Below are 26,202 nucleotides of genomic sequence, written 5' to 3' on the forward strand. Positions count from 1 at the left end.
CTGTGGACCAGCTGCGCCGAATTTCAACCAGCCCATCCCTGTGACCGGCTGGGCTCCCAGCCGCAGCAGCAACAGGAGCTACGGGGCCAGTTTATACACTTGGAACAGGTTGGCATGGAAACAACATAAATATTTTCAATACGTTGTCAGCAGCGTGTCACCAGAGCTGGCTGTCACCGATCCCCGCAGCCACTTCAACTGGCTCGTGAAGAAAGTCTAGGAAGGTGAAGGTCTGGAAAACCCACCGGGAGCACCGGCGGGCAGCGAGCGTGGGAGCACCCCTCCGGCTGGAGCAGGTGGCCAGCGGCAAGCCGAGAGCGTGAAGGAGAAGGGCTCAGAAGACCAAAAATACAACCGATCTCCCCAATGGTGGCTTGCGAACGGAGGGGAGCCCCTGATCCCCAGGCTGAGCCCTTGTAGCCCCCATGCACCCTCCCCAACAGACGCATCTCCCCACAGTCCCACCTCCCACACTGATCCTGTTCATCCGAGCCCCAAACGGGCCAGACGCCTCTGACGGGGGAACTACCGAACACGAAAACCACAAGAACATCAGCCCTTATTCACAGTCTTTCTCTCTTAAATCTCAGTTCTGAGGTAAGTTCAGATCCCGACGTAAAGACACTTGTAAAACACACACGCGTAGATACGGCTGTAACATCACATCAGCTTGTGCTGCCCGAGCAGCTCCCGGCCCCGTTGCCCCCCACGGTGCTGCCCCCCACTCCCGGGGAGGGCAGGGACAGGGACGGGCACCCCGGGCTGCCCGTGGCCCCGCCGTGCTCCCCAGCGAGGCGTCTGCCGGGCGCAGGAGCGGTCAGAGACGGCTTCGCCTTCCTCCCCCAGTTGCACCACGGCCGGGCCAGACACGCACCAGAGCACACCACCCCCCGCAGCACCCCAGCCGCTGCGTTAGCCACTGCGGGGAAGCCCGACTACCATCGGGAGGAAGGGAAGGCAAGCCAGAAGATTTAGCAGCTTTTAAAAGGAGACGACCTCGGCTTTACTTTGCCATCAGCCACAGCCCCTTCCTCCTCCAACCACCTTACCTTTCTGAAGCCATTCCCCGGGGAGGGACGCTCCAGCTGGAGCAGCTCCCCAGCGTTGCACATCCCGGCCGGCCAGCAGCTCCGTCCCACCAAGCCAGCGCAGGTCTCCTCCCCCAAGCCGAACCCCCTCAACTGGGAGCTCTCACCACCAGACTGGGAGTTAACTGGAACCAGCTGCTTGCACCTTCCCCTCCGCCTGCCTGCCAGCTGGTTCAGTCTGCACCAGGTAACCAGGAGTCACCTGGTGCGAGAGAGACACGAGTGCTGGGGGGTAAATCCTGCTCTCCCACCGCAAAACACATTTTTATGAGGCCCCAGAGGGAAAGCGGACACTGAGCAGGTTCTCAGAAAGGCAGCTCCAGGCTCAGCTGAAGGTTTGCTGCAGAGCCGAGCCTGAGGCTCCCTGCCCGCCCGGAGACCCACCAGGCCGGGCTACCGTGGCCACCGGCCTCCCTGAGCACCAGCCCCGCGTGCCCAGCCACACCTCTGCTCGTGAAGCAGCGTTAACCTCTGTAATGAGATCCCTAACACTTTGTAACGATCCTAATGAGGACAGGGCATCCCAGACTGCTTGAGGGGAACAATTATAAAGCATCGAAGTTAATTATGGTGAGCTACAAACTGCGTCACTGGCCGTATAACCAAACTGTGGTAACGCGGGCAGCCTGCGACAGCTCCGGGAAGGAGCAGGGCTGAGCAGGCCTGGGCCCAGCTCCTCGGGGAAAAACAAAATACACCAAGGTTTGGAACGGAGGTGGTTATTGTTTGCTGAACTCCTCTTGTATTTTAAGTCGGTTCTGAAATGATTCTGATCCCACTTTAGAGACTGTTTTTTTCATAAAGCATTGCTCTAGGGTTTTTACTCTAGCTATGATTTCAGCTGTTCCACTGAAGTACGAGTTTCTGCTCCGTCATTCCGCACGACGCGCTGCCCCCTTCCCCCCTTCGAGGTGCAGACGCGCCAACCTGCCCCGTTACAGCGGGCGTTGCTCGCAGAGCGCTGCGGGAGCGGGCACCGACCCGCCCGCCCGCCCCACCACCTTCCCCGGCTGCCCGGGTCGGCTGCAAGCATCGCTCACTTCTGATTCTTTTTCCGTCTCGCTGCCAAAGGCACTGAAGAGCAGCGAGCCAAGCACAGCTGCCTGGAAACCACAAAAAATACCCTGATTAAATCAGGATTATGTGTTGACAACTATTTTAATGTATCGATCATTTAAAAATTCATTTCATGTCAGCCTCATTAAGCAACCTTAACACGAATGCTCTTTTCCAAGAAATCCGTTCCCCAGAGCTACCCCTGCACCTGGGGGTGCCCGACAGGGACGGGGACCGGCAGCGCGTGCCCGGCTGCGGGCAGGTTCGATGGCACAGACCCGGCTCTCGCCCTTCCCACCCCGCCACGGCGTCCCGTGCGCTGCTCTAAGCCCTCACAGACTGCGAGCCACGCTAACCTCTTCCTCATTTTACTTTACTGAGTTTAGAAAATGATCTTTATTTGTGTGGTCCTGTTAAATAATCCCAAGTATGAACAGGATGTTAGTTTTGTAATCTCTCCCAATCTTTCTGAAATATAGTAATAAAAAATAGTGGTTGGGAGGATCTCTGATTAAATACACTCAAGAGGAAAATTATCTGGTTCTGATAATCTGGAAATGGCCATACTTAAGATTTCAAGATCAGGTCGTAAGAAATTTTCTAGCTGCTCTAATACACACAGACTGCATCTGAAATTATACACACACATACGCGCTTTTAAACATGAATATTTACTAACATAAATAAACAGTGTTTTATAACAAAAGGCACAGATTTTCAACTATAAACAATGGAAAAATATTTACAATTTGCACATACATAATCAAACAGCAAGTGCACAATTGGTCACTTCAGATCTTCCTTTCTATCTTTTGAGATTTACTTCCTTCCAAGCAAGTAATGTAATCAGTTCTACAATGTCCTTTTTTTTTTTTCCACAAAAACTGCTACAAATGCCAGATAAGAGAGTTTATTAAAATTAATAATTTAGCAGCACAAGTTTTCAAATGGCGACAGTGTTGCTAACTTCTTCATATTGGATAATAAAATAAGGGTAGCTCTGATCATCATTAAAAATGACAAAAATCTGTGGCTCAAAGTAATTGTCCACGCAGGAGTCGTAGAGGTCGCTGGTAATGCTGCCGGGGTTCACCGGCGGAGGTCTCCTCATGGTGTGGTTACCCACCGTGTACCTCCCTGTCAGCACCTTCGCCAGGAACATGTAATGAACTCCTTTGGGTGACCTTTTGGAAAAGTTATGGGAATAGCTTGCCTTCCTGGCAAAGTAACTGCCCTGTCCAAACATGGTGGCATGCTTCCCACAGACGCGCGGGTCGAAGTTGTGCTTGCAGATTCCGTCCACCACGTCCTGGGAGGTGCCGTGGAACAAATGCCTTTCGTTCATTATCCTGTCAAGCCCAGTCATTTTTTTTGACATATATTCCTTTTTCCTGGAATAGAAAATGGAAAGTGAAGATGAATATTCATTGCAGAGCTGCAAGGGAAAAGCACTTTTCACTACAGCTCTTAAAGTACCAGTACTATCCTCTGGAATAATAGATCTATAAAAGGAGACATGAAAACATTTCTCTATGGATAGCAGAGTGGGTCTTCCACTGTCCAGCAGAGCTCGTGTGTGAAGTAAGTATTTTGGAAGGGACTTGAGCTGACACTGCTGGAGGCAGAGCTCTCTCACCTGCGCAGCAGCGAAGGCAAAGCAGCTTGAGCAGTGCCTGCTTCTCTTTGCCTGCATTTCACCTTGGACGCAGAAGGAAATCTTCCTCAGAGCCGAAACAAAATTAATGCAAAAGTGAAATCCCACTCTAGCTTCCGAAGAGGCCACAGAGAGGAATTACTGAGAGACAGGGTGGGTGAAGGTGCTCTAGACCAGCATGAACACTGTAAGAAAGTCACTCTCTGCTCCCACAGCCCATCCCTCGACTTCTCCTGAGATTCTGCATTTCCTGAGACAGGAGAGAGAATCCACAGATCTCATTTCATGGCAGTACAAAGTGGTCATGGACGGTAACTTTCACACACAGCATCTTCGGTTTGAATGGGCCTGACTGACATAGGATTTCGGCTTTGCGAGACCACTGTAAGACCCTGGGCCGCCACGTTCTGGGGAACCGGGGCACCGATGGCTATCTTCAATACAGAATTGTTTGATGAAAGCAATTCCCCCTAGTTTGTCTTGAAAGGGAACGGAAAGATTTTTCAACTAGATATCCTGGGTTTATTTTTAAGTTTCTGTGAAGATGCATTTTACAGAAGTTATCAGCAGACAGTTTGTTAAACCTCTTACACAGGAAATTTCAGGGTAAGATACTTTTCAGATAAAGTTGTTCAACTGAAGATGCTCCTTTTCTTCAGAAAATCTGGAGTTTATGTATTCTACTTAATGATCAATTTCTATTTTGCAGCCCAAAGTACATATTCTAAGGCATTTTTCCACTACTGTAGAAGAATAGTATTAGCATTATCTTACCTTTTGTATTTCTCCCAAAGAAACTGATTTTGCACTCTCAGAATTTTCAAAATTTTATATTTGGTCTCTGGCACAGTCTTGTGAAACAGGTTATAAATGGTTCTATAGCTTTTATCTTCTTTCAAAACAGGCACTTGGATGAAGTCCTGAGATGGATCCATACTAATCCAGGTTTCGGGATAGAAGTTTGGAGAGGTAACAGCAGTTGGAGATAAGACCTGCGAGGAAGCTGGTTCAGCTGATGGAGAGGGTACCGGAGGGTTGCCACCTAAGGTCCTAGTTAGGGAAGGAGAAAAAGATTGTGCTTAAACATTCACAAACAGAAGAGCTTCTAATCACATTTATTTCCTCACCAGCGTATCTTAAGCAACTGCCGCTCTTCAGTTCTGTAACAATTTACGTCTCTTTCATGCTTGTTTAAAATAAACATGCCAGCTATTTCTGCTATTTTAATAACTCCTCCATCCACACAAACTAACGACAAAACGTTGCTGCTCAGGGATGCAGTTCCACGGAGGGAACTCTTACTGCTCGGTGGTGTTTAAAAGACTACGATCGGCATTTCTCACACTCTGGGGTGGGGTTATGCCCTTGCAGGCAGGCAAAGCGCCACCAGACAATTGCTTTGTATGTTAGCTATAAAGGAGTAGTGATTTTAACACAGCAAACGGACACACAGAATAAAAAAAAGTTAATAACGTGGCAACATTTGACTTAATTTCCTTAGAATACAACAGTAGGAGTAGAGACAGATACTTTCTTGTACAGTATGAATAACAAATAACCCCAACTAGTAACATTTTATAGGCAAAACTTGCAGCTGTTTCACTGCATCCTGTAGAAGAGGAGATGCTCCGTTTTCGCTACTACCCAGTACCGTGCGGAGGAAGGCTCTCTCATTTTCATGCGCAGAGCCCAGCTGTAGATTTGCATTTGCAGTTGCTTATTTCCATGGGCCAGCCCAGCCCCTCCTCTTGGGAATGCCGCCAGGTCAGGGGGTGGGAAGGGGTGAAGGAGGGGAGCTCCTGCCTCTCACGCCCGTGGCAGAAAAGCAGCACGGATGCCAGAAAAAGGACACCAGTAAAATCCAGTTACGGACACTGACTGTGGTGTGGCAAGATTTTGTTCTTAATAAATACCTGCACCTCTGTGGAATTTTTCACACTCGAAGCTGCTAAATTTAGATAAAGAGTGTGGCATTTGTGGCTTAGGTTCACCTGATTATGATCTGAGCAAGCAAGCCTTACTCAGCTGAATAATCCTTACTTACCGGAGTTCTCCCACTTACGTCAATGAAAATACTTTGAACATGTAAAGCTTGCAAGTTCAGGCTCTGTTTTTCACACTTTAAGTACACAGCTCCTCAGCTCGTTCCCTTTCAGTTGCAAGAACACGTAGAACTATCTAAAAATTTCCCCAGATGAGTATTTTACCAAAGTATTTTTACAGGAAAAGCTGCTGCTGGCTCCAGGACCAACCCACAGTGAACGCAAACGGGTAAGGCACGCTCAGAGGTAGGCAGCAGCTTTTGTCAGGAAAGACTACGAAGTCAGAGGTACCCACTGGCCGGTGGAAAGACACAAGGTGAATCTTGTCTCTAAACCCCACAGACGACCGTAAATTACATTCTGTTAAATTAAAGTTTAATGAACATTAAAGTTCATGATGTTTCTCAGGTCACTCGTGTCCTGCTCAGACATCACTGCCAAAGCAGCAGCAGAAACCCTGTTCTGACTAGGAGGAAATGGGGAAAGCGAATCCTTTGGGCAAGCTGGGGTTTGCCAACATCCAAGGCCAAATCCTGCCTCCCTGCATATACGCAACTGGATTTCGCACACAGGAGAGGCAGGGAAACTCGATTCCCTACGCCGTCTTTGTGAAAAGAAAGTTTCCTGGAGAACAAACAAACTCTCGAAGCTTTGCTAAAGGCAAAGCCATTTTCTCCAGAGTGGCTCTTCAGGAATCAATCTTCCTTTGTTCGGGCAGGATGCTGCCTGAAAAGCCACGCAGCCGTGACTTCTGCACCCAGCCAATCTCTCCTCAAGGTACACCAAAACACAATCACAGAGCAACTTCTGATTGTCCTTGCTCGTTAGCTTGCTCTGCTCTGCAGAGCCAACATAATTATCTCGATAAATAAGAATTCTACTGCTATTCACATCTTACCTACAGAAATGTCAATTAAGTTTGCCTTTCAGAATATTTAATGCTAGTGATATATGAGCCTGAAAGAACCGTGCGTGATTTTTTCTGTGACCCAGAAATAATTTAATGTGATTTTCTGATTGCAGGTTGAGCTTTTCAGGTCTCAGAAAAAAAGTTGGGGGAAAAAAGGGTCTATTTTTAAATTGATACATTTGATTTGGATCAGAGAGACAGTAAACTGTAACAGCACTCACACTTTTCAGAGCAGACATACGCTTTAAAAAAAGTGTTCACGTGGCTTTCACCTGCTGTTCAAAGCTAAAAAGAGACCTCACTTTATTTGCATGGCTTTGACTCAACTCAAAATTCTTCTTGTTTATTAATAGTTTAACAGAAACCCAGAAGATGGATTTTTCTAAGAATTATTATTAAAATAGCAGTCTAAAATATTGCAGTGTGCATTTATTTTTTTTTCATCCTAAAGTCAATGAGTAAAAAATATTATGCAGAACCTCATTCACTCACACTTGGACTGGAAAACCAAGCACAAATTAACAATATGTTATGGATTAATAAGACATCAAACACAATAAAAAATACTGCAATCCTTTGGTGTACTTTGTTCATTTCTTCTGACTAGTGTAAATTATTTGTAACCATTTATTATAGAAGGGAAGCCATTAAAAAGTCAACAGTTATCAACCAGTATCACCCACTTCCCACAGTTTCTATTCAAGGACTCTTTCCCAATTTTATAACAGATTTACGCAGGTGGGAGGGGAGGGAAATAAAAAAATCTCAGGTAGCACTGTGTGATAAGTGGAGCCAAATACCGACATCTTAAGGATAACTCCCATAAATATTTAAAATATTCTTTTGTTCTCTACTAAGAATTGCTAGATTTTTAAGTAAGCATTACAAGGTCTTTAGATAAAGAACATAAGAACGACGTTTACTGCAGAACAACAGAAATTTCAGAGCTCAGTTTATAGATTTGGTAAATGGCACGAATAGTTATGGTCAAGACCTCACGAGTGTAGAACCCTCAAGGGTCCACTAACATTTGTTCATAATTTTTAGCATATCTCAAAATTATAGACTTACGCTGCAGTAAACTAGTCACTGGTAGCAAAACGTCAGGAGAATACCTGAAATCCTTGTTTTTCATTAAGATGAGAATCAGAATTGCTACAACCAGAAAGTCCACACTTGATCTTTTTACCTGCATCCTCCCAGCATCTCTTTAATAATTTGTGGTTTCCTTCCTCTAAAACCCTATCTAAAAATGTTTCTACCAACCACGTGTGTTGAGGCTCTGACCAAATTCACGTTCACCTGGCAATTAGATGCGGTAATGACTCTGCAAGCTAACGAGCATTCTAGCCCTACTTAAAGCTCCTTTGATTGACCCAGCATGCCAAGCTGCCAGTCAGACTAATGACTTCCACCCCTTTGCTAACAGGACAATATGTTCCTAACTACTGAACTCCGACAAAAATGTTTCCAGCTGTGCTGGTGAGATCACAGAAATGGCATTTTTATGAGTTGTAATCAAAAATGACTACAGTGCAACACTTTCCTCACTCTGCCTTTGATGAGCAAGCGTATTCACCCCCAGTTGAGATGACAATAAAAACAAGGCATGCTTTAATTGCGATGATAAAAAGTTTTTGAACAGTCATTTTTATGGGACCTAGAACCAAGGGCCTGGCAATCACCACAGCCGGTGAGACACTGAAAGACGGACAATACTTTGGCAAACTTGAAGTACATCTGCGCTTTCGATGTTCCGAGATCCACAAGGTACATTATAACCTTTAAATAACAAACAGAATATAGCAGTAAGGAGTTCCTCAGATAATATTTATCTTGAAAAATGGCGAGAGCTACCAATATGACAGAGACTTATTATTTCTTCTGATTTTTCTACCCAGTGATGCCTAATTCCTTGCCACATCTTAAGGGATACAAGTCTCACCGACAGAACAACGTGATGAGCAAATGCAAGGTTTCCGTTTTGCTGGGATACATACTGTAAAAATGGCATCAGCACGATGCATGAGCGAAGAAGGGGTCTCCTCTTGATTTCTCTTCTGAAACACGCGTTTTGCTGGAATCCATCTTTGATGTTTAAGATATACTGATTATGCCAGGTAACAAACCGAACCTCCTTCAGCCCCCGGCAGCTGGCTTCTTCTATCAATCTTACAACAGGCTGTTTCAAGAAAATTAAACCAAAAACATACACATGAAAAATTACATGCTTAAAGACCAGTATTTTTGCCTCTCTCTACTCCCTTCCCCTGTGCTGAGGCACAAGTACACTTAGACCAGTGAAAAACGTTCCGTTACCTGTTTGTAAGATCTGCCACTGAGGCAGGTTTCACAACTTTCCTACGTAATTGGTGCTGGTGCTATCGTATTTTCACAAGTCAAACGTTATTCCCAATATCTAACCAAAAACTCCCTTGACACAAATCACTTTTTGCCTTTGCTCGCTGAGAATGTGCAAAGCAGAAGTCTGCTGTAGAACAATCTTTTATCTATTAATATATTCTCACCTTTTTTTTTTCTTTTCTACAGTAGGGAAACCTAATTCTTTTAACTTCTCCTCGCAGGTCAAACATCCTAAACTTCTTGTTATTTGTGGTGCTTTCTTCCAAACTCTCCCCAGTTCTTGCATTTTTTTTTTTTTTTTTAATTTGCAAAGCTCCAAACTGTACACAGACTGCATACAGTGCTCTGCCTTCGGCTTCCTACCACACTCACAACGGCAGCGTGACGCATGAAAAAGGTGAACGTGATCTAGTTTACACTGGTGGAGGTATTTCTGGTACTGTCAAAATTGTACGACACTGATGAAGCGTTATTCAAAATATTATGTACAGCTCCAGTCAACCAAAGACAAGCTCTTAACTACCACAGGTATTGCAAAGGCTTACCGGAAAGTTTACTTGAATTAAGTGAATAGAAGTATCCTGGTTTGGTTTTGGTTTTGTCTAGCACAATACTGTCTGACAGTGGATGTGACTTCTGTGCCTATAATTGGGGTTAAAGAGTTAAAGGCCCATTTAAAACCTGATATGGAAAACCGTGGCTGTTAAAGACTAAAGGGCAGCAGTGACACTAGAACGAGTGTGCATAAACCATCGCCAAATAGATTGAAACTAGCCATTTAGGACATGATCCCTAAGGAGCAGGGGCTGGCAGCTGTGGGACCATCCATCTGCAGCAGGGACAGTGCAGCCTACAAGACAGCGAAGGGCTGGATCTCATGGCCCGCACTGCGCTATCTTTGGGGACAGGTAAATCAACTAGAAACTGGAAAGCTAAATGCCAGGGTGTTAAGGCTGCAGAAAGCTGTCCCCTCTGTCCTAGAACCAGATTTCTAAGGATTAGAAAGGACTTTCTTGGCACTGACATGGGCCAGTTTGCTCTCAGGTTTGACAATTTGCTCAGCCTCTGTGCCTCTGATGTTTCCAGGGATAATTCATGGTGCAATCCAGCAGAGCAGAGTTCTCCTTTTACTGCTTTTTCACTTCAACACTGAACTTCTTGATTATCTGCCTCAGTAACAACAATGCTAACTAACTTTCCTGAATGTTTGAAGACAAAACAAACTAAAAGTGTGTATATGTATATAGTTTATAGTATATACTGTACACAGTGGTTTGGGTTACAACCCAAAAGCAGGATTCTGGCACGTGTTAAATACCTCAGAGTATTCTCTCCAACCAAAGTGGTCCCTGCAGAAGTATTTCCAGACCGTGTAGTAGTTGGAGCTGGAGCTGGGGCAGGAAGGTGTGGACAGCCGCCTCATTTGGTCAAACTCAACAGTTTCATACACTTTCATAACATTCAAATCCACCCAAAACTCGTGTCCCCTGGAAAGAACAAGAAAAAACAAAGAATTCTCACCTTTGGTAATCCATTAAGAAGATCATTCAGAGCTAACAAAACAGGCAGAACTACAGTCAGCACGGTCCTCTTCAGACACACCCTTGGTCTGGCTGTGCGCATCTCACACAACCCCCGTGACCATGAGCTTGAAGTGGGCACAACAGAGAGAGAAGTGCATGGAGCAGGACACCGAAGAGCTGTGAGGGCAAAGTAACTCTTTAAGAGTTTCCGTGGGCAACAGTGGAAAAACCATGGTCTTCAGCACAGAAAGACAAAACCCCAAACCAGCAGTCTTCCTAGTCCAGTGGTATTTATTCCGTATGCCTGACTAGTACAAAAATCAATATGCATATCCTTGACATTTTGAGCATAAATACTAAGTAAATACAGCACACAACCATATTTGATGAAGCAGCCACATACTATTCAAAAGGTTATTCTTGTGAAAGTTAGTGCTTCAGGGAAGAAAAGAAAATGTAAATGGCTCCAGATGAGAAGCATCTGCTGCCAATCCACCAGAGAGTTCGAGTATCTTTCATCACGTGCAGCAGAAGAGAACTAGCATAATATGAAAAGGAAACGTGATTTCACAATTTTGGAGCCTACACTGAGGAATACTGGCGGTTTTAGAGTAGCTATATTGTTGCTACAAAAGCGACGCTAATACAGAACTTCACGTAGAGTTACTGGCACTTGCCAAAGTCGCTAACGACAACAGAGGGCTGCAGATTACGAACCAGAGTATACCCTTTAGCTAAAGGGGAAAATAAAAGTGCATCTCCTCTACACGTTGCAAAGTCGTGTTTAAGAGTGACTGTGGAATGCCTCCGCAAAGAGTTTCTAACACTGTTTCATTAGTCCATATTAAGAGAGAGACATCAAATTAAAGAACATTCTCAAGGGAAGCATGGAGTTCTAAAGCCCTGCTGATCAACAGACAATCACTGGTTTATTAGCAATCAAGAACTTAAGAAATTCATAGAGATTGAAAGAAATGACAGTAGTGTTCATTCCCTACAAAAGTATTTTTTTTGAACTGGGATTAAGATATTTCCAAAATAATGCTGTTTACATAATTTGTTTTCCAATTTTATAATCTCTTTACAAGTTGTCAGCTGTTACTCATTAACAGTTACTACTCTTTGGCAACTGGAAATGCAGCTTTTGAGACTATATAAAATATTTTCTTTGCATTCTTAACAGTAAACACAAATCAAGCTGATACTTGAAATCTATAGTTTATTTTTAAAACTGTGTTTTATTTTAGTTTTATTATACCACTTTCACAGAAAACTACTGAAGAGTTCCCACTTTGAAAAATGATGATCAGCTGGAATGATCCTTCATTTCTCCGACAGGAGGTACAGGCACGTAGCTGGTCATCGTCGTTATCATCATCAATTAATTGCATTTGGGCCCATGAAGTGCTAAGCACGTTTTGAAGTATTAAGCGCTTTCCAACGCAGACAAAAACACAACGTGTCCGTTCCCACGGGCTCACAATCAGGGGATCTGGTCCCTGCTGTTTGGGTGAAGTTAGATTGCTCTCTTTGTTTTCCATAAGCTTTCATACAGGCTTAAAGAAAAGAGATAGAACAGTCCCAAAAGTCAAATCAAATGTCTTAAAAATGCAACTCCATGAGCTACTTTAAAATTTCCTTGGACACAAAAATCATCCTTTTTGCAACTCCCCCAGCAGCCCAAGCCCCAACCAGCGCTTCATCCGACTCCCTTCAGGGATGGACATCTGTCCCTGCCACAGCAGAGCTGCCTGCAGCAGGAACGGCCCCGGCCAGCTTGCTTCCCTTTACGTCGAGAATGTCCTGCCTAAAAGGCACATCCTGCCAGTTCCCTGCACATGGTTTTCTAAAAACTGTCATAGAACCACGCTAATTAAGATGAAAATTTTGTCAAGATGACACTTTATCACACAAAATCCATAGAAGGTTTAACAGTGTGTTCCCTACTTGCGTCAATGGCACACAAAATCATTACGGTTAGAATATGAGTACAGGAGGAAGACAGCTATTCTGCGTAGGAGGCGTACTTTAATAACCCATGTCTTCCCACCCAAGCTGCAGCCCACTGCAAGAAGTTGGATCCACTAATTAAAGCTGACCCGCATCAGCGGCCAGTGCACGGGCACCCCCGCGACTCAAGAAAATGCATCTAACAACAGCACGACAAGATAAACGTCAGATACAAGTGATCTAGTCAGAAGGAAAACTGGCACTAACTGAAATAAATGACTAGTATGAAGGGACTGAAATTAAATGTAGGGCTTAAAAAAATACACATACTTTCTGGAATGAAAAAACTAGTAACATCACTCCACCTTCCTGGTATGCAGTCATTTTGTTCCATAACAAACAGCTACAATCTACTTTATTTGAAAACAATGTGTGAAATCATGAGGAAACCATCTCTCTGAAATACCAAGCTGTGTCATTATTTATAGTATTTGCAGGCAACACCATAAGCACCATTTTTTGAGTGAATTTCTTCATGAATACATTTTTAATGCTGCTTTAGGGACATTTGCTTTTTCTTAGCAAAATGTAGTCTTACAATTCTGAATTTCAGTGCCCAATAAAGCTGCCACTTTTGAGAAAAGCGTGTTTAGCAATTGATATTGTTTACATTGTCCTTTTGGAGCAAAGAGTTGGACTAGCTGTTTTGGGGTTATGCTGCACCTACAAAGCCAAGTCCTGAATCGAGACCCCCTGATTCTGTGCTGCATACTGTATGAAACACCCAAAAAGCTATTTCTCAATACAAAACCTCACAATTCGAACATTCATTCTCACTTCAATCTCTTTTCAAGTCAAATAGAGTATCAGGGTTCTCCCTACATCAAAGATCTGTGACCTCCGAGAAAGCGCAAAGAAATGGAAAACCTTTTCTTTAGGAGTAAATTACTTTAAAGGTAGTAAATCCCAGAGGATTATTTAATTTTATTCTAATTTTGTATGCTGCATGTGTTATAGTGAAAACTGATAATGAAAAAATGTTTGCAGTAGCTCTATGCTAATGCAGTGCAAAGGGAAGAGAATCTGAAAATCAACATACACTCTAAACACACTAAGGATTATCCACTAGCGTGCTGAACTCTTTTATCTTAAAAAGTTTAAGGTCTGTAAAATTCTGAAGACTGGAAAACAAATTCCACAGGCACTTGAAACACGGCTAGCTTCTGATGCATGACTTGGGTATTTCTAACATGGGCTTAACTGTGTTCAAATAGTCTCCAACAGGCGCACACAGCTCTGCAGCAAAGCAAGGAGAATCAAAGTCATGCAACGGGAGGGACCCTCCGGAAGGAAAAACATTTTGAGATGCACACAGCACGAGACTGCTTTTCCTCCTGCCTGTACTGCAGAGCAAGCGGATCTTGGGGATGAACTCCTAAAACTCCGGGTTGACAGTGCACATGCAAAAAAGGGTATTTGTGTGCCGACATGTTCTGCCAATGGCTGGGGAACTGTAGGATTTTTAATCCCAGACTGGTTTGGGTGGGCAGGGACACCCTCCACTAGCCCAGGTTGCCCAAAGCCCCATCCAACCTGGCCTTGAACACTGCCAGGGAGCCAGGGGCAGCCACAGCTTCTCTGGGCACCCTGTGCCAGGGCCTCAGCACCCTCACTGGGAAGGATTTCTTACTAATACCTAATCTCAGTCTCCCCTCCTGCAACTTCAGGCCATTCCCCCTTATATCCTATCACTACACTCCCTGACAAAGAGTCCCTCTCCAGCTTTCCTGGAGAAAACAGCTTTTTATACTGCTTTCTTCTAGTAGTGCTATAACAACATGCAATTCCAGTAAAACAAATTGCGTTTTTTTTCCTACAACAAACAAAATCTGTGTACAGCTAAGTGTGCATCTACATATCTCATACGACTCTGAGATTTATAAGGCTGACAGCTAATGACAGCTTATGGTGAAAAGAGCTTCTCTGAAAGCTAAACATTTTCCTGCAAAACCTGTATAGAACGTGCCAAATTATTTCTCAGTACTGAGAAATGTAATGATTGTCTATTGTTTGGAATTTTTTACATTTTTGTAGCTCACTGTTTCTGCTTCTTCTGTATCAGATTCCCTCCCCTGTAAGCCAACTGAGGAGGACAGGATGGCCTTTGCTCATTGACTTACATCGACAATTTGCTGCAACGAGAACCCAGCCATCAAGCTGATTACCACCCCTTCGAACATTCCTCTCGAAAGCCTACGTACGATACAACACATGAAGCGTTCTTGTTTTCTCATTCCTAAATGGAACTGCTCAGTCTGTCTGACTGCAAAGGTCAGAGCATTTCTGAGCGACCCACCTTTCGGTGCATGGCTGCGACGCAGCGAGCTGAGCTCAGCAATCCAGGCTCCCGCACACCTCCCGCCGGCTTTCAGCTTGTTTAATACAAATCCTTCACTCTTCGATTAAAGATGGGGACACTGGCTCCAGGCAGTTGCTGCCTGGGTTTACTTAAAGTTTCTCTCAGGGTAAGAGCCACAGCTCAGAACCCAAAAAAGTGCTAATTATTTCTTGAAGAAAAAATGTCAAGATATTTCTTGGTATGGTATCCTCTATCCAGTTCCCTTAGCTGTGAAGAGGGAAAGGTTCAGCAATTTCAGGATATAACATAGCAGAATTTTCCTGAAACTCAAGCTTCTGTTAAATTAGGGATGCTTTAAAAATGGTATTCTATCTTGTTGGTAAAGTGTTTAAAGTGCTACTTCCTATTAATTTTAACAGAAACTGACCAAAATATCTAAACACCAGAAAATCTACACAACAGTGTTTTATTTTTCCCTGAATACTTTAAATTTTTTTAAATCCCACATACATTTTCTACCTAACAATAAATTATTTGGAATAACACTGCATTATTTTATACAGCTGAAAATTTTAGACAATGTATTTATTTAAGTGCCTGTATCTGAAAAAAAGACTGTGCCCAAGAGCCTACCTGATCTTTTTCCTAATTATAACATTGGGAATAAGGAAAGATACTCTTTCACAAAAAACCTTGATTCACATAAAATATATCTCTCTCCAATGCTCATTTACATTCTTTAGCAGTGTATTTCTCTATTTACAAGTATAAACTTTTTCAAATTATAAAATTTACTGGCTTTTAAGCTCTGAAATCCTAAAATATATTTAGCAAAGTTGTTTAATAATAGCTCTTCAGTTAAAGCACTTCCTCTGTATATTAAAAAGCCTATTACCAGCTTACGTAATGCAAAGCCATGAAAAAAAATGAATTGCGATTACAGCAAGTGATTGCATGATTACATTCCTGGCTTTGGCTTTAAGACACCAGTGATGAAAGCAAATGCGACAACTGTACCTCTCAACTGCCGGAGGCCTGAATATAGGCAAAAGACCCCAAATTTAGGGTTCAAGAACAGTAAGAATGTGAGATGCTCAAGGTTCCGTCTGGTATGTTCTTTAGCATAATACCACTTTATCTTCACACAGTATAATGATTTACTACTTCTGAGATACAGCGTACACTATCTGAAGTCAAGGGTGTCCTCCATAACATATAGATTATGGATAACATATAGATTAGGAGAGGGAAAAACCAACAATAAACCAGCAAGGCACACATTGCCTTGTTTTGTGCCCCGAAGGGAGCATGAGACAACACGTAACTCATCATGGGCACGTGATTGCACTAACTGCACCTCTGGGAGATGCTCACATGCAACAGCGACAAAACACTCAGGTACTACGATGGTGACAGGGGCAGAACACACTCACACACAAAACCAGCAATTAAAATCCTGTCCTGTCTGCAGAGGTGAAGCGGGTCCCTCCCAACACTTCCTCTGCACCGACTCCAAAAGATGAGCTCTGTGAATGGGGTCCATCGCTCTTTATACTTTTGTTGGGCAGTTTGTGTTAAGGAAAAGGAGAATTTTGTAGCTAATGTGATTAAAAAAAAATAATCTAGTGTTGTTCCTCATGGACTTCGAAGTCTCTGTCTGGAAATACCCATCTGGAGAAGGGCAGGAAGGAGATGATGAAGGCTACAGTATGCCAGACGTTTGGGAAAGCAGAAAATGTATTCAAATACCTTGGTAGGGCAAAGTGCTACTCCCACTGCTCCTAAGGAACAGCCTTCAGTACATCTTGAAACCAGTAATAAAAACAATGCTTTTTCTACAGAAAAATTTATTAAACCTCTCTGCAAACACCAAAACACTCTGCCTCATCTTGCTTCTGAGATAGAAAATTACTGTCCCCATTTTTCCCTGGGCAAGACAGATGCAGAGAGAGACTAAAATAACTTCTCCAAAGGCCCACAGAGAATCTGCGACAGAGGTGGGAACAGAGATTTCTTAAGAACTTCTCTTCACCAACTAACCAAATAAAGGTCTCTATTTATAAAATAAAGCAGTTCAATGGAATTATTGGCACTGAAAGAATAAGCATATAGAACTCTCTTAAGAACACAGCACACAACCAAATATAAAATAACCAAACGCAGCACGCAACCGAAAATAAAATTCCACAAGTGCTCTCAATAGCAGAACCTGGTTCCTTGAATAAGTTACATTTTCTCTGTACCCTAACTGTAAGAAATAACATAAAGACATAATCTCTTCAGGACACTGAACTGAGTAGTACCTCTACTAGCAAGTTACAACATTGAAGTCTTTTGTGAGATGAATGTAGCCTGCCAAAATAAGGATATTTGGGCTCACTCTTCCTTGCATTCTTCTGAAGAACTTCAGTCCGCTGCGTGAATCTTCCGTGCTCTTTCCATTCCGTAAGACAAGTGTTTGCTAGATGTTATGTACAAATAGATGACTAGGAGAAATATTTTTTGTAAGTGCTATGAAAATGCATGTGGTTTCAAACCCTTCTCCTCAGTTCAGTTATATGTCATGAGCCTTACCGCAAACAGGGTTCAGAAAATAAAGAAACCTAGCGATCAACAAAGGTCTGTACAGGAAATGAAACTCGGTTCCCATCAGAACAGCTGTGATACAAAGCAAGACTGAGAGTTAAACACCACTTAGATGATGAAACTGTTGATTTTCACTCTATGACTAAACCAGTTCCTCTCTGCAATAGCAACAACCTGAAAGCCACTCAGGGGAACAAATGAGCTTAAAAGATCCAAACAGGTATGAAAACCTTCTGTACTTAAGGTTGAAGGATTAGTCAAATCGAACTAGCAACTGGTGGAGATTTAAGTCAGGCGTTTACACTTTCTGCTGACCCAAATCGGCAATATTTCATCTTAGACGTAGCAAACAGTTGTTTGGAGTGGCAGGCTGTATGTGGTCCAGCTTTGGTGAGGGACCATGGGTGGAAACTAAACTTCACTTAAAGTACAGCCCCTTAATGAGATCTTTCTTTTTAAGCAGAGGTACTGGAAATAGGAACATCAGATCTCAGACGACAGCAGCCAAAATTTGCTCCCATTGAAACTAGTACCGATTCCGTAGACAGTAACCGTAAGCCAGGGCCCAGGTAACACTCATGAAGGCACATTCTTCAAACAGCTCTTCACGACACGGCAATAAAAATGCAGACAAATCCTAGTTAGCTCCTGTAAGGAGTGTGAAAGGAAAACAGGAACCTTCCCTCACAGAAGCAATACTTTGCATCAGGGCAAGAACAAAAACAAGCTGGTAAACACGAACCCGCAGTCTTGATCTTATCAGTATCTCATCATTCTTAAACTGAAGAGAGGGGCAGAAGGTGACAGGGCAGGAAATTAGTTTCATATTTTACTTAATTTGTTCCCTCCTCATGTCACGCTGCTGCTCTCTGCTATGACTGTAAGCCGTGCGGGAGGTGTACAGTGAGAAAGACTAAGAAAAGAGAGAGGTGCTACAGAAAGATTTACCTCTCCACTTAAAAGGCTCCATCATCAGAGAAAAAAACAAATTATCAATATAGAAGTAGCTTTACTGCTTTTTCTATACATATTTTTTAAAAAGTTAGAAAGGCAAGTTTTCCTGCCTTTACAATTGGTGACTTGGGGTGCTTGAAAAAGCAATCTTCTCTAATTTTCACAGCGAGAGGCTCTAGCCTGACTTGCATCTTTGTGAACCTGAAACAACTACTGGGATACTGGTCCAGATATAAAATAGAGTTGAGATGAAAGTCTGACCCCAGACTTCTGGCAGAAAAAAAAAAATAATTATAAAATCTATCAAGCTGTTTCACACACAAAGATACCATCTCTGGATCAGGAAGTCATTGAGGCATGACTGCTGGAAGATAAGAGCCTGTACCGAGAAGTATGTTTGTTCTGTTCTGCTCTTCCCAGGAAACCCACTGTTGGCCACTTTTGAACAGGAGGTGCTGGGTTAAAGTGGTCCTTTGTGTGAAGGACTGTTAAGTTCTACAAATCTGCAGCAATGAGGATGTCACATTCAGATCTTCCAAGGATTATTGCATGTACCATATTTCATAATTCAAATCCAAGTTACATCTTCTATTTGCAGTTAGAGGATAAACATGGATGTCCTTGTCTGAGGTAGATTGCTGGTTTCAAAGGTCTCCTACCCACACCGGATGAGGATATGTTTTGCAGAGAGTTTTGTTTGTTAGCTTTAATTTTTGTATCGGTAGATGTTTTAGAGACAGCACAAGCGCAGCTCTGAGTGGCAACAGAGCTGATATAGGACAGGGCTGTCTCTCACCAGGGACAGATGCTTTCACAGAGCCGCAATATGAACACTTTCCACAGCACTTAGATGGATGCCATTTTCAAAGACCCATTTTTCAAGTGTTCTGCACAGACAGGCCTTTTTTTTTTTTTTTGAGAATTCTATCCAATCTCAGGACTTAAAATACCTCTGAGATTTATGATAAATAATGAAACTGCATCAATTTTATCAGTGCTTTACGTGAGATGATCATATACAAGTCTAACATTGACTAGTGACCACCAATTCTGGATGTTTCAGTTTCTGAATGTTCCATCCTATGTTTCATGTCACACCCTCCACATCCAGCTTCCCAAAAAGGGACTCCTTTGTACATTTGACTAGAAGTACTGAATTTTGCAATTATTACTTAGCTCAAATCCCTACTGATTTCAACAAATACATGTACCAGCTAGGAAGGAACTTCACGATCGCTGCTCTTGCTAAGCAAATAATTGTAACAGACTCTTTCTGTTCCTCATCCTTACCACAACAGGCAGGCAGACAATGCTACAACATCGTGCCTGCTGGATTACCTGTAAGCAACTCTTCTGAGCAATCTGTTTCACCAATTATAAATCTTTGTTTCAGAAAGGACTGTTTTATTACCGTAAGTACACAGGGAACAGACTGACCTCAACCTGAAGCCAGGTGACAGCTGTTTCCAAAACTGTAATCTGTTTATTGACATGAAACAAGAAAAGGGATATGTGATTGCCAATTCCTACAGCAGCTCAGTGTAACACTTGTAACTTCCCTAGATTTGTATAGCTACAAGCCAGTTAGGTTTATTTTGTATGTAAATGATACTATGAAGTAGAGCAAGTAGGAATTCATTGAAGCGTACTATTATACGGCACAAGGCAAGCACTTCTAAAATCACTTCACACGCTTTTTATTTGGAGTCTCTGTCTTGCATTCCTTCTAGCAAGGAATCAAAAGAAGTTCAAAACCATTTAGCTGTGTAAGTTCCAGAAACACCACACACAAAATCATCAGGCACAGTGAATTTCAGCTGTTTTCTCATCTCTGACGTTATCAACAACACAGGAGTTATCTCACACGCTGGGGCAGCTGTGCAGATCAGAAAGATAACTTCCTAAATTTAACTATTCAATTGGTCAGACGACACGCAGAAGTCCCTGAACGACTGAATTGCTTCCACTGTGCTCTAGATGATTTTAAAATGACATAAGCATATTTTAACAGCATCAGAGACACAAGTTACCCCATGAACACAACAACAACTAGTTTCCTTCACATTTATTTTTGTCCTTGCCTTTCCCTCCCAGGTGCCTCCATATGCCCATTGACAACCCCATTGGGGAACACCCAGCACTTCCTTTGACTTCATCCAAGAACCATGCATGTATACTGAGTAATTAGTCGCCTGCTCCCAGGCACAGTCTGTACCACTGGAGATCCACCTGCTTTTCCCTGACTGGAGCCATTTCCTTTTGGCCTTTCTCTTCTAGCTAGAAGGAGCAATTTCCTAAAACTTACAGAAAATACAGGGGAAAAAAAAAAGAAATCAAAGCAACTATGAGAAGGTGTTGTTTCATGTTGAGTTGAGAGATGCCAGGGTACCCGTAGTTGAACAGACGCTGCAGTTCCCATGACACACTGGCATGTCTCTTTGCCAAGAGAAGGGGGGAATTTTCAGCCAAAGTGGGGGAACTGACGGGTCAGGAACTGCAGAGTTGTTTTAAACAAATCCTGGTGTAATCAGTAATGATGCTGCTTATTTTGAAAAGCAACATATGCATGATTGGACGGGGGTGTGTGGGGAAAACCTGCTCAGTTCTGCAGCCAAGTATTTCCCCTTGCTAAAGAGCACCTTAAAATATCCCAGCATGCGTACTCTCATGCTGGAAAGCAGTACTTGGCTTTGTTCTCTCCAGTACTTAGCTGCAAGCTGGAACTTCTCTAGGGCCTCTCCTCACATGTATAAAGAAAACTGAGTGCTTCTAAGTATTTAAACCTGCTTAAGGTCATATTCCCCCATTTGTTTAGAGACCTTGGTATTTGGCTCTAAATATTTGATTGACTTGAGAAAGCAAAAATATAAACAATTTCTGATAGTTTTATATTCAGATTGAGGCCAACCTGCAATGAGTACCTGAGGCAGCTGTATTACAAAGAAGTAACTAAACAAGGTTTACCACTTCTCCTACTTTAAGATCACATTCCCTTAGGTGAAAGACAACTGAATGCATGTTTTATATCACTCATGTCAATGTTACTGAGATGAAGAGAGATTTATATAAATAGCTACTTGAAAAATATTGTATTTGAATTTAGAGCTTAGTCTCTAATTGAGTCAATAGCCCAACACTTTGTTGAACAGCCCAACTTTCTTGGAGCAGCGCATAACGCCAATATTATGCATGCAGACAGAAATGATTACTTACTATGCCCTATCAACTGTGTTTAAAACAAAGAAGAATAAACAACTACCACCCACTGGTTGTCATGCTGGCTTCTGCATGGCCTTTCTTGGACATGCAAACTGCTGAACAGACATTTCGCTGTTGTATGCAATCTGTATAGATAGGCCTGTAAAGCTAGTCTGACCACAAGAGATTAATAGCTTTAGCCAAATAATGCGGTAACCATGCGAACGATGAGCTGTTCTAGCATGTTTGCAAGCCTCTCGGCAAGGTTCAACAGGCTGCTATCTGCATCTTGTTGCCAGGAGACACAACATCGCCCAGGAACATAAGGGAAGCCAGGTTGCAGTGACCACCAGTGAACTCCAAGAGTCACACTGAGTCCAAGCAGTCCACATCAAAAGGTTTAGCAGGTTCTTCTGATACAAGATGATGTTGCATAAGAAGAAACTGGGGACAATACATAGTAAAACATTTACTACACACTTCAAAACCTAATTCAAAACCATGTTAAGTCTAAGTTTTAATGCGTACCAGATTCAGTGTTTGAAACCAGAAGCTCTAGTCTTAAAAAATGTTTCACCCTTAGGTTCTCACTGATACTTATCCACAAACATGAAGCTTTTCCAAGGGATGAAACACATACGAGAGTTACAGAACTTGCCAATTTGTCGTTCCATGGTAAGTGGATATTATAAAGTTACAACAGTCATCCAACCTTGCACTGAGGCATGACTTCGTAGCGCTGACTGACAAAAAGATCTTCACGGTGTCTTTTAAGAGAAGGAAGAAGAGTACTGACTATAGAAGTAGCAACTTGAAACAGAATTTAGTTAGAATATACTGGTGTTTAAAATAATTTTAGTCTCAGTAGACTACTTTTACCTGAAGAAAACATTAGGCAGACACTCACTGGGTAGCCAGTTCAAATCAGCGAGATGAAGTCTAGTTTGTATTGAAAGAATCTGCCTCCACTTCGACAGCAGTTTCAGGCTGACTGCAGAACCACCGGCAGAGCTCTGACCCAGCACACCTGGGTTTTCCGAGAGCACGTTGCTGCTCTGACTTCATGCACGGGAACAGAACGTCATGTGTCTGCCAACACACCCCAGAAGTTTCTTCCCAACTGGTTCAGACAGACAGAAACTCTGTGTACCGAGAGACCAAAATACTCACCAGACTGGAAACCTGCAAAGTAAGGGTAAAGGCGGACAATGCTGTTCAGCCAACTCTACAGGCTGGAGATGACTAAGCAGTTATGGAGTGTTGTTTCTTTTAAAATTAATCATTCTTAACTCCATCATTTAGAACATGTAGATCAGGTGTGTAGCGATGGAGTCTGTGATACAGGCCTCAAAAAGAAAACTTTTTGCTCCTTTGCACAGAGCTCCAATTTAATTTGCATAGACTTGTCTTATTTCTACATTTGCTGTTTTATTTTCAGAAATCATTTTAAATACTTGGGAAAATGGATACTTCTCTGTTGTAAAATATAGTACATTTTATCTGCTATGCAGTTACAAGATTTATATTTTTTTTAAACAAACTGGCCTATTTTTTCAAAACAATTCTATAAAATATGATTATTCCCTATTACATATAATTCTTATTTCCTACTTCACTTTCATTTTTAGTGTGGGGTATCTATATTCTGGTATTGTCTTCAGTGAAAAGGATGAATCTGTTGGCTGAGCCTGAGTTTTAGTGCCTAATCCAACATCCAGTTAGGTGAAAGGAAAGACTCACACTGACTTCAAGCATTAGATTGGGTCTCTGGTGCCTGATGAGAGATCTCAGCATAGTAAATGAAAACTAAAACATTATGGAAGAAGGGATATGCTTTTTTCAGGAAGTGGAAGGAAGAAGAGGCAGTGAGAACAAATCCACGAAGAACCAGGTGGCAAAGGCAGCGTGAAGTTTTTACTACACTATAGAAGTGTCGCTTTGAACTGACTAGGACTGGAATGAGTTGCACCAGGTTTACAGATTATGGCAGGGCAGATAAGATATGAGAAATTTGCACTGTATGCCTCCTCCGAAACAAAAGAGCAGTCTACACCCTGCACTCATAAGAACACAGACTATATAGATCTGATGAACTTGTAAACAGCAGCACTCCCCACTACTATTCAAAATGGAACCTGCCTTATAAAAGTTGAAGAAGTTTTGTTTTAAATCTCAGGGTGCCGGACCAAGCCTAAATTGATAACATAACCGGGGGAACTTCAAAGCCGATTTCTAATTTCAGAAAATGAGTAGCTAAACACTACTATGTGTAGAGGAAACAATAACTTCTAGTAAATGGTTTAACATTTTTAGATGACAACTTAAATAGATGATCAGCATTTCTGAACGTATGGTTCAGGTTGGTCATAGTGAATTAGCCTGAAACATCACCCTGTATTATCACCAAATGAAATTTCCAGTCAGGAGACTTAACAGAGCACCTATCTGATTTTTGTTCCGTACAGTGTAATCATGAAAACTGTGTGTGGAGTGCATAGGGTCAACCTAGATTCACAGTGACAGAAAGCAACGGCTGTATCATTCCTGTTTCAATCATGGTAAGGCCTCATTCATGCTGTCACTTTTTTTTAATACAGAGAAAAGACTAATTAGGAATGTCAAGAACAAGTAAAACGTTACTCAATGGTCTCTGTCAACTCTCAATTTCTACAGAACCGAAGTTTTCTTATTTCACACACTTCAAAGTCCTTCAGCTTCAAAGAATACTTTCCAGACAATAAATAGTAGTTTTAATAGGTGTGCGAGAATTTTCTGTTGTGGCAAACTTGTTAGGTAACATCATCACAGGGTTTGCAAAACACTTGTATACAAAACATCAGGAAAAAAGAATGCATATTCTGTTATATTTCTGCACTGCTGCTCAGTTAAGCACCCTTGCTAGTGAGGGAGTAAATGCAGTTACCTACCGATATTTCACTTTGATCCTATCATTGTCAGGGTTGCAGTAGAGTCTCTCCAGATGCTCCTGGGAATCATTGGTCACACTTTGCCAGCTCTGAGTTGCTGTCCTTCTCACTTGCCAATGATAAGGCAAGACTGTGTGATGTTTGCGACAATCCCTGCCATAAACACAAGTGCCCTGGAGAAAATCCACACAGATTTCTCTTCCGTCTTCCTGATGGGTGTGATATTGCAGCTGGTTCAAGAGCTCAAATACCAGATCAAGAGAAGCTTCTTCACTTTTATCCTGGAATATCCCGGCACTGAATTTATTGTTTATGTTCAAATTGTATTGCATTGGACAGCTATTCTCTTGGAATAAGCCAGATGTGTAGTTTTCCAGAATCTTGTCTGGGAACAAAGGACAAGCTGCACCATCGCTAGAAGCTGGGTGCAAAGGATGATCCTGGAATGAATCATTACTGTTAGCAGCAGCAGTTCCAGGAGTAGTTTCTGGTGAGAAGCCTTGCTCTCCTGACTGGACATCCTGCTCAGGATGTCCAGAAGGAGCTACTGGCAGTTGACCCTGCACATCTGGAGCTGCTGGCATCAACGCAGTCACATTACTTTCTGGTTGGGAGCAAGAAGTACTGAGTTCCAGGGTCTTTTTCACAGCAGGTTCACACAAATCACTATGACCACCACCTTGGCCTCGGGGCACGAAGACCCTATCCAAGGTCCCAGCTCCCAGCAAACTGGTAAAGATTGGCCGCAAAGCCCGGAGAGTTTCTGTGTCCAGTCTCTTCTGCACTTGCTGTTTCTTCTTGAAGCAAGGCTTCACTGGTGGTATCTTTTCAGACAGTCTTATCTGAGGAGGAAAGTCCTCTGAAGGAGGGCACTTCATTCCTGGGCAGTGAGCCTGCTGCACAACACACGCTGGCTTTGGTTCGGTGTCCATCAGACACAGACTCTGCTCTCTCCAAATCACTTTCAAATGTCCCAGAGCCTCACAAGAATCAATCTAGGGCAGAAAGGAAAACAAGACAGTTAATCTCTCTAATTGCTCATGGTTGACACGAACAAGATCACCCCTGGAGAGGATTTCGAGCCAGCAACACCAAACTCCTCCCCTCTCTGTGACTGTGGGTAGCCCCTAGGCACGTAAAGCATGAAACCAGCTAAACTCAAGCTAATTAATCCCAAACACACACTCATCGTCTTCTCGCACATGAAATCTCAGAGACACTCAGGCACGCACACACAGTCCCGGGGGGGGGGGGCAGGAAAGGGGGATGGTCTGATGCCCTCCTCCTTTTGATGATGTTTATTATTAATCAGCACTTCAGTTCATTATATTCCACAAAAGCGAACACCGCATTGTTCATTTTTATGCCTCCCTCACACACAGACCTGAGAACAGAAGTATTAGCAGACGTACAGCCCTGAACGTTCCCACCACGCTTTAAACATTCATGCACAACTTCTTCTTCTACCAGATAAGCGGGCAGATGTACACATTCCCATTCCATTCAGACATATCTTCCCTCCCATGATCTCACGCAGCCACCCAGCAGCATCGTCAGAGATCCGCTGGCTTCGCTTAAACAAACATTGAAC

General features: G+C 42.8%; 1 protein-coding gene across 4 annotated transcripts in view; it reads right to left on the reverse strand.

The window, feature by feature from the left end:
- Nucleotides 1-2,799: 2,799 nt before the first annotated feature.
- Nucleotides 2,800-26,202, reverse strand: part of TIPARP (TCDD inducible poly(ADP-ribose) polymerase) — a 42,015-nt gene continuing 18,612 nt past the window's right edge. For all 4 annotated transcript variants that reach the window (XM_075761725.1, XM_075761724.1, XM_075761726.1 and 1 more), the window contains 5 exons: nt 24,612-25,606; nt 10,433-10,601; nt 8,751-8,932; nt 4,573-4,848; nt 2,800-3,535 (listed from right to left, as the gene is read on the reverse strand). In XM_075761725.1, coding sequence (XP_075617840.1) covers nt 3,088-3,535; nt 4,573-4,848; nt 8,751-8,932; nt 10,433-10,601; nt 24,612-25,543 — 2,007 coding nt within the window. In that variant the 5' untranslated portion in view covers nt 25,544-25,606 and the 3' untranslated portion in view covers nt 2,800-3,087. The remainder of the gene's footprint in view (nt 3,536-4,572; nt 4,849-8,750; nt 8,933-10,432; nt 10,602-24,611; nt 25,607-26,202) is intronic.

Source organism: Balearica regulorum, chromosome 9 (assembly GCF_011004875.1).
Source record: "Balearica regulorum gibbericeps isolate bBalReg1 chromosome 9, bBalReg1.pri, whole genome shotgun sequence".
Taxonomy (NCBI): domain Eukaryota; kingdom Metazoa; phylum Chordata; class Aves; order Gruiformes; family Gruidae; genus Balearica; species Balearica regulorum.